The following is an 11,484-nucleotide window of genomic DNA, read 5'->3' on the forward strand; positions in this document are numbered from 1 at the left end:
GGCTGCGTCCGGAGAGATGTACAGCCTTGGAAACCGTGTGGGGCTGCTGGGAGTCGGGATCGATTCGACAGCAGTGCATTTGAAATTAAGTTAATTTATCTCAAAGGCCAAGTGAAATTAAATGGCAGGGTAGAGAGCGTGTAAGCGTTTTATGTTTGCTACGTTTAATGTAGTTTTTGACCGTGGTCAGGATATTTGTTCTCAAATAACTAATATCAGATTTTTTTTTTTTGCTAAATTGCACTTACAGGTACTAATTCCAGTATTTCAATCAGGACAGTTTACTTTCACCTCTTTCATGGGGATCTGTATGATGAAAAACTACTGAGTCGTTAGCTAATGACACCATTTGTTGTTATTAGATCTTAAAGTTATTTCTATAAATGTATGCTTTTAAAATGAATCATTTCATTTGCACCTCTGTTGGGCAACTTTAGTAAGAAAAAATATTAGATATGTTTGCAATATGTACTACTTTTCCTGTTGCTTTTATCCCTATAAATTTTATTAACATTGTCATCAAACCAATTATTTTCTAGTGCAAGCTACCCACGGTAGAAGAATGTATGCAGTTAGCTGAGACAGCCCATGCAAATGGCAATATATTTGAAACTATAAAGTATTACTTATTAAGTCAAGAGCCTGAAAAAGCCCTTCCTATTGGTGTTAGCTTTATTAAAGGTGAGTTTCTAATTGGTGATCCAGTTTAAAATCCATGCATTAATTTGATCCTTTCGCTCATATGATAATTAGCCTTAAAGTCAAGCAAACACTAGCCACACTAAACTAGAAAAGGATGGGGAGTGCTGATGTGATATACGGCATCCCTTCTGGTTTTATGGTTATGGCATAAATAGTAGAGTGGGTAGGTCAATAGGTGTGATCTAGGGAATATAGAGGTGGATGGGACCGATCAGCAATTACATGAGTTAAAACTGGGTGAACAAGTTTTGATACTTGCTTGTTTTTGTTTTGCCAGAACGCATCAGCAGTTCAGACTGGACTTTGGATACCATTTATCCTGTTCTTGACCTATTGAGTTACATTCGTACTGAAAAACTAGTCTTGCATACATGTACTGTGTGAGTACTTTTTCTCCAAGATACCGGCACGAACCTTTGTGTTGTTTTTAAAAAGGCTGTATTGTTTTTAATGTTCAGATCAAGCAATGGAATCATCTTCTACACGTGGCTGCCCTTGTAGAAAAATTACGCTTGTATTACATTCTTAATTAAAAAGACAGAGGTCAGTTTGAAAGGGAAATACTAAATTTTGTGGTCCAGTTAGAAATATTTACTGTATGTATGTCTGTACATGTGTGTACACACACAGATACACACTCATACACACTGGTTCAAGCTTTTGGGTAGTTTTGTACCTCGAGTCTCTGAACAACTAATGGTCATATATACTAATTATTGTATGTAAAGCATCATACTTGGCTTAGGGGAAAGTGAGAGAGCTAGGAAGTAAAAACTAGACACCATCTCTGAATTCAAGTAAAATTTAAGGACATTGTTATCCATAGACTTAAAGCCGTGTACTCATGTATAATTTGCAAGAGAGGCTTTAGGCTATTTTTATGATATAGTATAAATATCTAATGTCTTGGAAGAAGTACAACCAGAATGCTCCTTAGAAGCATGGATGGCAAGACTGCATCTTACATACTTTGGACGTGTTGTCAGGAGGGATCAGTCCCTGGAGAAGGACATCGTGCTTGGCAGAGTACAGGGTCAGTGGAAAAGAGGAAGACCCTCAACGAGGTGGATTGACACAGTGGCTGCAACAGTGAGCTCAAGCATGACAACGATTGTAAGGATGGCTCAGGATCGGGCATTGTTTCCTTCTGTTGTGTATAGGGTCGCTATGAGCTGGAACTGACTCAACGGCACCTAACAACAACAACAACATAAATACCTAAATAGGAATTATGAACTGGTGAATAAAAGATGTTCCTAAAGTTTTGAAAATTTTCTAAACATTTTGCTATAAATGTCATCCATCAAAATATAGAGGTACAAATGCATGAACTATATATAAAAGTAATGTTCTGGGCCTCAAATTGTGAGTTTAAAAAAATGAATACCTTCTCTTTCAGAGCACGGAATGAGTTACTCATCTTATGTGGTTACATTGGTGCATTGTTGGCTATCAGAAGACAGTACCAAAGCATTGTTCCAGCACTTTATGAATACACAAGGTAAAAACAATCATTTCTCTTGCTATCGTGAAATTAGAGGAATTCCTTTCACTAGGATGGCTAATCTCTAAGTGGATCATAAAAGGCACCAGACACAATTAACCCGCTGCTGTCTGTATCCATTTATTCACTCCACATGTACTTTATAATGCAGAAACAATGAACTGTATGAATTAGGAATGCAGTAGGCTGTAAATAATAAAAAAAAAAAAAAAAAATAGGAGTCCTAAAATTAGTTTAAACACATAGGTCTATTGGCTTTGCATCCACACACACTTGAGATAGATAGGCATTTCACGTTACAGCTGCACCACGGTTCCATCAAAAGCCTAGATCCTTCCCTTCTTTCCACTCTGCCATCCTTGGCTTCTCTCCTGTTGCTTGAGTTACCCATGGTTTACAAGATAGCTGCTACCCTTCCGTGTATTCTGTCTACATCCTAAACAGGAAAAGAATAAGGGTGAAAAGTAGAGGCCATAAAGAGCTTCATCCTGGCAGCACATTATTCAGTAAGAAAAGTCTTGCTTAAGGCTTTATGCCTACATCTTACTGGCCAGAACTTTGTAACAGTACTTTTAAAAGAATATAGAAAACTGACTATTTTAGCTCTCCAATCTCTATAGTAGAAAAAGTCAAAAAAAGAGGATTTATGAGTGTCAGGTAACCCACTATTTTATATTCAGATATAACCTACCTTACAAACTCCTATGTTTCTCACAGCTTTTGAAACTCCGGTTATTATGCTTAATCTTGTTATGTTCAAAAATAAAATGCACAGCGCCATGTTAAAAACCCATTTCCAAGCCACTTACTAGTTTGCTAATGGTTGCCATCGAGTTGATTCCAACTTCTAGTATAATAGGTGACCCTTTTAGTTCCTAAAGGTACTGGGTGTCTATAGGATCATGGTTCTCACAATTTTTCTGAGTATTCTCTATGTGGGTCAGATAATTCCGAGAGAAGCGAAAGGGTTTCTCATCCCTAACTTGTCCCTCTTGTGTAGGTGAAGCAGTAGTTGCTGCCTAGTGTAGACGAAGGGGTAATACGGAGTTAATAAGGAGTCTTGGTTGCACAGTGGTTAAGCACTTGGCTGCTAACTGAAAGCTGGGGGGTTTGAACCTACCAGGCGCTCCACAGGAGAAAAGATATGGTAATCTGTCCTGTAAAGACTGCAGCCTAGGAAACCCTATGGGGCAGTTCTGTTCTGTCCTACAGGCTCAGTATGCGTTGGAATCAACTGTATGGCATGCAGTAATAACAACACGGGGTCAATACTTCACGGTATTCAAGGAAATACGTTTCTACACAGGCAGTATAACCAAAATTTGAAAGAAAGTAACTTTTAAAAAAATCATTTCATATTCTCCCAATGCAATATGTCATTTGATTTGTTGACTGGTTCCATTGGCATTGATTGATTGTAGATCCAAGTAAAATGAAATCCTTGACAACTTCAATGTTTTCTGTTTATCACGATGTTGCTTATCGATTCAGTTGTAAGGAGTTTTGTTTTCTTTATGTTGAGGTGTAATCCATAGTGATCTTCATTAGTAAGTGCTGCAAGTCCTCTTCACTCTCAGCAAGAAAGGTTGTGTCATCTGCATAACACAGGTTGTTAATGAGTCTTCCTCCAACCCTGATGCCATGTTCTCCTTCATATAGTCTAGCTTCGCCATTATTTGCTCAGCATACAGACTAAATAAGTATGGTGAAAGGATACAATCCTGACACACACCTTTCCTGATTTTAAAAGACTGCCCCTTGGTCTATGCAGAGCTTCCACCATCCTAGTGGGTATGGAGTGGTATCTCATTGTGCTTTTGATTTGCATCACCCCAACGACTGTTGTCGAGTATCTTGTCAGGTTATTATTGGTCATTGGTTTTTCTTCATTGGAGATGTCTATTAATGTCCTTTGTCCCTTTTTTAATAGGGTTGCTTGTCTTTTTGTTGTGGAGTTGTAGGAGTTCTTTATATATCCTGGATATTAAGCTTTTATCAGATATATGATTTGTAATTTTTTCTCCCATTCTGTAGGGTTTTTTTTTTTTTTTTTTCACTTTCTTGTAATGTCCTTTGACGCACCAAGATGAAAACCAGTTTTGACTCATGGCGACACTAGGCGTGTAGAGTAGAACTGCACGTCATAGGGTTTACAGGGCCGTGACCTTCAGACGCAGATCACCGGGCCTTTCTTTTGAGGTATCTCTGGGTGGGTTAGATCCACTAACTTTTTGGTTAGTCAAGCACTTAACCGTTGTGCTACCCAAGGACTCCTCCTTTGATGCACAGAAGTTTTTGATTAAGTCAGAGTAGAATTGTGCTCCATGGGATTTTCAAGGCTATGACCTTTGAGAAGCAGATTGCCAGACCTGTCTTACCAGGTGCTTGAGAGTGGCTTCAAACCATCAACTTTTGGGGTAGTAATGGATCACTTAAACATTTGCAGCACCCAAAACCAAAAACCCATTGCCATCAAGTTGATTCTGACTCATAGCAATCCTATATGAGGATCCTATGAGTTGTGCCACCCAGGGACCATTTTATTCCCTTATTGGCCTCTATTTCCTGTATCTCTGCTCTAATCTTTACTATTACCTTCCTTTTGCCAACTTTGGGTTTAGTTAGCCCTGTTCCTTCTAGTTTGTAGCCTAGGTGTAGTTAGACTATTGATTTGAAATCTTTTTGAATGTAGGAATTTTCGTCTGTAAATTTTCCTCTGAGCATTGTCTTTGCTGCATCCCGTAAGTTTTGGCATATTGTGTTTTTATTTTCATTCATCTCTAAGTATTTTCTAATTTCTATTGTTATTTCTTCTTTGACCCATTGGTTACTTAAGAATGTTGTTTAATTTCCACATAGTTTGTGAATTTTCTAGTTTTTTTTTTTCTTTTCTGTACTTGATTTCTGGCTTCATTCCATTGTGGTCAAAGAATCACCCTTTGTGTGATTTCAGACTTTCAAAATTTAGTGAGACTTGATTTGTGGTCTCATGTATCCCAGAGAAGGATCTGTGTGTACTTGAAAAGAATGTGCGTTCTGCTGTTGTTGGGTGGAGTGTTCTCTATATGTCTGTGAGGTCTGACTGGTATACAGTATTCTTCAAGTCTTTTATTTCCTTATTGATTTCCTGTTTACATATTCTATCCATTACTGAAAGTGGTATATTGAAGTCTCCAGCACTTATTATAGAACTTCCAAAGTAACTTTAAATAATAATAAAATACAGGAACAATATGATGTATCACAAAATTAAGATAATATTTAATGGAACATGTTCAGCCTTATATAACTTAAGTAATTATGAAAGTAAAGAGAGAATGATCACTTGATGCAATATCAAAAACCAAAGCAAAGGTTTTTATTTGTAAATTAGGAAGAGAAATTTAAGAACTCTCACTTATAAAAAAAAAAAACTTACTTCTCTAACAGTTCAATCTTTGTTGTCTTCTCTTGCTGCTTACATTTCACTTAGCCACTAAATACATTATCACGCATTTTTGTCTTTGTTCTCTTTTGCTCTCTCCCTGTCTTCTCCTTCCCTTTGTTCTGCTGCCCCATCTCACTCTCCTCCCACATCTCCACTTCTCTTCTCTTCTCTTTCCTTTCTATACTCTGTGCCCAGAAATCTAACCGTTTTTATGGCTTCACTTATCAGCTCTCTGAAGGTAATTCATTATTTTATATTCAGGCCTAGCCTACTCTCCAAGCTCTTTTGTGGGTATCTAGCAGCTTGCTGAACTCCAACCTTAAATTTAATATGCTGAAAATTAAAATCATCATCTTCCTTTTCAAATCTACTCATTCCCCTGTGTTCTCTCTTTCTCTTGATGGTGTTATTATATTCCAGTCATCCGGGATTAAATGATCAGGGTCAGGACTGAGTGTTCCCTCACTGTCCATGTCCAATTATTTGGTAAATCCCCACATCCATACCTTTTCTCATCATCTACAGTAACTAGATGAGGGCATCTAGTTGCCCTAGCTCAGTTGTTCTACTGTCAGTCTGTCCCAAGTACTACTGTTATAACCACCTTCCTGAAGGCACCAATCTTGTTCCGGTACTTTCCAAGGCTCCCCACTATCTGCAATAACATTCTAAATCCTTAGTCTTCCATTGGAGGTGCACAAAGGCTCAGTTCCAAACTTGTCCTCCACTGTACCCTTTTACGTGTTCTCTATTTCAGCCAAGCTAAATTACTTGTAAGCTTTTCCACCCTGATATTTGTTCACAGTGTTGCGTCTGCTTATTTAACTTGTTTTTTTTCCCTCACTCCCTAACAATGCTTTATGTGTAGTAGACCATCAAAAACTACTGGGCAAATAAAGTACCAGCAAGTACAAAATTGTGGAAAGGGAAGTCCTATTATTTAAGCCACATTGTCAAGAAAAAATTTTTAATTCATTGTTTTTGGGTTAAAAAAATGTTACTAAATAGATTTGAGATATTAGTGACATGTTAGATTTGGATTCATGTGTTGAGGGGAGGAAGTATTTATACCTGTCTTTCTCGCCAGTTCTTATCACTTTCCCTCAGAATGATGACAACTGGCAAGAGTAACCATGAAGTGTAAATGGAGGAAATACTTTTACTGTTAACTTGTCTCTAAGGCCTTATGTTCTCTTTCTTTCTTATCCCCTAAAGAGCTTTTAATTTTCAATTAATTTAAACATACTGAGTTTAGATTTTATTATAGAAACTGGGACTAACGATTCTTAAAGCCTCCTAGTTAATCATTATGTCTCTGCTTCTCAATTTTCTGTGTATCTGCATGACGGATCCTTACTCTGGCTGCTTCACTGCTTTTTTTTCACGCACTTCGTCTTTAAAGAATTGAAATGAGCATTTCCATTCTTTTTCATTAGCTAAAATTCTTCTGTCACTGTTCTCTCTTGCTTTCTCGCTCGTCTGTAATATTTATCTTTAATACAGTTGTGCATTGTACAATACAGTAACCACATTTAGCTATTATTCAACATTGCTTGCCTTATATAATAATTCTCTGTACATTATGAAGTTCATTTATTCATTCAATCACTCCCTTAGCCACCCAGCCATCCATTATTTATCAAACAGCCTTGATTTGCCAGGGAATTAAACACTAAGGATACAAATGAGTAAGGTGTTCATAACCCTTGCCTTCATGGAATTTATAGAGCAGTTGATAAGAAACAGAAACTAACAATTATAATAAAATGTGTGTCATAGTATCCATAATGCAGGTTATCCTGAGAACACAGTGGAAAGAGACAGCTAACATATACCAGGCAAAGTGGGAAGGGAGCAAAAGCGGTATCTAAATGAATGAACAAAAGCAGTGGGGTATATTGTTGTAATGTGCTGTCAAGTCAATTCCGACTCATAGTGACCCTATAGGACAGAACAGAACTGCATGTATATACACATACTGAATTTTTTGCACAGTACTATGAAATCTAAAAGTATAGTTATTTGATACCTTAATTTTTAATGTCAAATGTTACTTTCTTTTTCATGTGTTTCAGTCAGCTATTAAAGCGTCGGGAAGTGTCAGTACCTTTAAAAATTGAACATCTTTCCGAGGAATTGGATGCGTGGAGATCTTGCACACAGTCCGTCAACCGGTGAGGAAATGTGATGTAAAAATTGGAATGCAAAATACTAATATTATAGATGAACTTGTTAGAAGTGTGTACTGTCTCACTATTAATTTTAACATAATAATCAATCTTGATATTTTTACCATATAATCAGTAACAATTTGCAGTGCCGTTCTTTCTGTCTTTGTAAAGTCCTTCGTCCTACTATAAATTAAGTTTAAAGTTGATTTACCCTCATCTATAAAGGGGGACTAAAGAATTATTAGGGGCTGTTTCTAATGTAAACATCAATAATGCTATGATTCTACAAAAATCAAATTTTATCATCTGTTGATAACATAGATTAACAGAAGAATCTCCATCTACACCCCCTTCTGATTCACAAAGAATGGTTTATTCAACTTTACTCAAGAGAATAAAAGAAGAACCACTCAAAGGAATTATCGGACCAGATTATGTGACCGGATCAAATCTTCCAAGTCATTCTGACATTCACATCTCTTGTCTTACAGGACTGAAAATCCAGGTACAGTCCAATGTCAAGCATAGATGGTGCATTTCCATCATGTTTATGTATTTCAGTCATTAAAAAAAAAAAAGCTCTTGAAATAAGTCTAAAATGAGTAAAAGTAGGTACCTACGGTGGCCTTTTTGTCCTTAAGAGAGTCATTGTACTGTTATCATAGAAGCATTTCATGTAATTCATATACTTAGTAACAAGTATGTTTTAAAATATATACAGTTTATATCATTGGGGAAATTGCAGTTATTATTATGTATATATTATTATATCTCAGTAAATTAAGTTTAACTTTCTAGTCTCCATTTGTGTTTTATAAACATAAAGCAGTCAAAGCTGATATAGTACTTGATTCATACATCATGCATATTTTTACATTGTGAGTTACTGAGCCTTTCAGTGATTAAGTGTTATCGGGATCAGTCATGGAGAAGACTAATTCCCAGGGAATGGTCCCTGATGTTCTATCGAAGTAGTGATGACAAACGATGCCAAAACCTCCCAGTGGGACCCAGTCATGGCATTATCTCAAGCAAATACAGAAGCCTTTTCATCTTAGGGCCCCGACCAGTTGTAGGAGTTCCCATGAAGTAAACCAAACTGAATCCCTAGGAAATGCTAATTGAGACTACAAATTGGACTAAAAGAGAGTGCCACCTCCCAGTAACATACCCATTTTGCTGAGAAAATTCCTAATTAGAAAGCTTTCAAAATTCAGTGTTTACATTTCTAATGCTGGCATACCAAGCCAGTGGAAAAGGTGTTTTTTTGGCACAACCAAACTAAATAGCTTGCTACTAATGTAAACCCAAACTATAGGTTGGCTTACCACTGCAGGCTAGTTAAATTCTCAGAATACACAAATATATTCATTCCACAAAACAGACAGGAAGCATAGTTGTATGCATATTTATTATCCATTTATTTATCAGAGATAAAGAACCAAGCTGTAGATTCAGTAACCTTTAACCAAGAGCAAAAACCACTGTGAATTTTTTGGGATATGTCTTTGGAACAACTTACTGCCCTTTGGGTACCATTTCTAGTACTTGGCAGCTTTGTGTGCCTTTTCTTCTTCTCTTCAGACTCCTTTTCTCTGTCTGGGATAGCCAAATGATAGATAGATATGCTATCTCACCTCTCTGTACCCAAACCTACACTCAGGAAAAAGGACCTACTAATTACCCAGTATACACTAAGCTGCAAATGACTAATTTAGATGGTGTGCTACTCTTCCAGCACATTTTTATTTCAACAGAAAATTGATATTTCGGGTTATAATTATGAAATGTCAACTACTCACTAATAGGAATCTATCTACCTATTTATATGGTGGGTTTTCTAACACCTAGAAGTAATTTGCTAACTATAAAGTGTATCATTTGAAATCATGACAAAAATTTAATAGCTTTAGACTATTATTAAGAAAAATAAAGTTTGTGTTGTATTCTGTGCTTTTTTTAACTTATGTTTTTCCTTTTTAAGAGCTGGATAATATAGGTTGAGAGGTTTTATGCAACAGTTGTTCAGAACTAACCTGCCATACACAATAAGTGATGTAACTAAATTATAAGTATGCTGGTATATCATAGGGCTGCTTATGTATACACACACACACACACACACACACACACACACAGAAATACGTTCTTCATCTTCTGGAGAGTGAGTACAAAATTTTCCGACTTAAATGAATACCCCAGTTATATAGGCATAGGCTACATGATTAAAATAGTGAAGTATATTTTAGTTTATAACCAGGCAATATGCTTTTATAAATTTACTTCATAACGATAAGTTAACAACGCCTGTTCGTATTGGTAGCACTACTCTTAGAAATTCAGATTATGAAACTGAATTTCTATTTTGAAAGACATCAGGGCATAAAGACATAATGTTAAGATATTTGAAAATGATGCTGTATTTGGCGATAGTTCCAAAACTAATTTTGCTTGTATTTTTAATTTCCTATTGGAATTGCCTAAATATCACCAGTGATGTTTTATTAGTGTGATTCTGTTTCTGGAAATGTAAAATTATGTTGCTGATTTATAACCTCATCTCTTTCCCCAATGCTCACTGTGTGCAGGGCCCTGTATTTTTCCTTGAAGATGGAAAATCAGCCATCTCACTGAATGATGCATTGATGTGGGCAAAGGTGAACCCATTCTCACCCCTAGGGACTGGACTGCGCCTCAATCCGTTTTGATAGAAGGTTTTTCTCCATGATGACTTGTTTTTTAAAAGAAGAACTCTCATGGGTTGGTATTACCTGAATCCAAATATTAAACCAAAACCAAATGTTGCAGGGAGGGAAAAAGGTGGAGACAACAGTTGATTTTATTCATTCACTTCAAAAAATAAAATATTTATGTAATTAAAAGTAAAAATAGGTGTCTTTTATAATATATAGAAACCACACTTGGGAGGTAGTTAATAATATTTGCTAAAAAGGGTTGGTAATATAAAAGAGCATATAAAAGTTTCACAAAGCAAAAAAGCTATGAACATATCAATATTGTTGAAACGTTGAAATACATGAAATATTCCAATGCCTAGAATACTACTTGACATACAGCAAGTACTTAATGAATATCTGAATGGCCGAATGTCTCAATATATAGAAATGTAAGGCGTGCACAACTAATCTTCAAGTTAACAGGCACCTATCTTGTCCATTACAAAATGTGTAGTAAACCATTAGTTTTAGTTCATATTTAATACAAATTTTCAGTTATAAATTTAATAAATATCAATAAACAAATACACAGTCAAATACTTAAAAAAAAAAATTACCAAGTTTTCATTTGAAGTTCAACTGTCTAGTTATAGAAGTTATATAAGCATGAAAAGAATTTTGGGGTGAAAACACAAAATGTAGTCAAATAGATGTGGGAATTTGCATTAGATGATAAAAGACTTTTAATAAATATTTGGTATGTTACAGATACTAGTTTTGATTAATGCATTTAATATATACCTAATAAAACAAATTTATATTAACTTTTAAAACTCGAATTTATTTTATAAAAATTAGTTTCAAATAAATTTCTGTAAGTTATTAGTTGAAATTTTGGATACAGTCTGTAAATTCAATTGTTTTTTAAATATTTATTAAAAATATAAAGCTATAAATAGCCTGATATGTGATTACAAGTATTTCAGTCGGACTAGAATTTGG

General features: G+C 35.6%; 1 protein-coding gene across 5 annotated transcripts in view; it reads left to right on the plus strand.

Annotated features, from left to right (window-relative positions):
• The window catches only part of WDR17 (WD repeat domain 17), a 122,436-nt gene extending 111,684 nt beyond the window's left edge, over positions 1–10,752 (plus strand). For 4 of the 5 annotated variants that reach the window (XM_049864283.1, XM_049864280.1, XM_049864279.1 and 1 more), the window contains 6 exons: positions 540–681; positions 980–1,082; positions 2,102–2,203; positions 7,709–7,807; positions 8,126–8,309; positions 10,393–10,752. In XM_049864283.1, coding sequence (XP_049720240.1) covers positions 540–681; positions 980–1,082; positions 2,102–2,203; positions 7,709–7,807; positions 8,126–8,309; positions 10,393–10,512 — 750 coding nt within the window. In that variant the 3' untranslated portion in view covers positions 10,513–10,752. The remainder of the gene's footprint in view (positions 1–539; positions 682–979; positions 1,083–2,101; positions 2,204–7,708; positions 7,808–8,125; positions 8,310–10,392) is intronic. The other variant, XM_049864281.1, reaches the window with a different exon arrangement.
• The last annotated feature ends 732 nt before the right edge of the window (positions 10,753–11,484 follow it).

This window comes from Elephas maximus, chromosome 21 (genome assembly GCF_024166365.1).
Source record: "Elephas maximus indicus isolate mEleMax1 chromosome 21, mEleMax1 primary haplotype, whole genome shotgun sequence".
Taxonomy (NCBI): Eukaryota; Metazoa; Chordata; class Mammalia; order Proboscidea; family Elephantidae; genus Elephas; species Elephas maximus.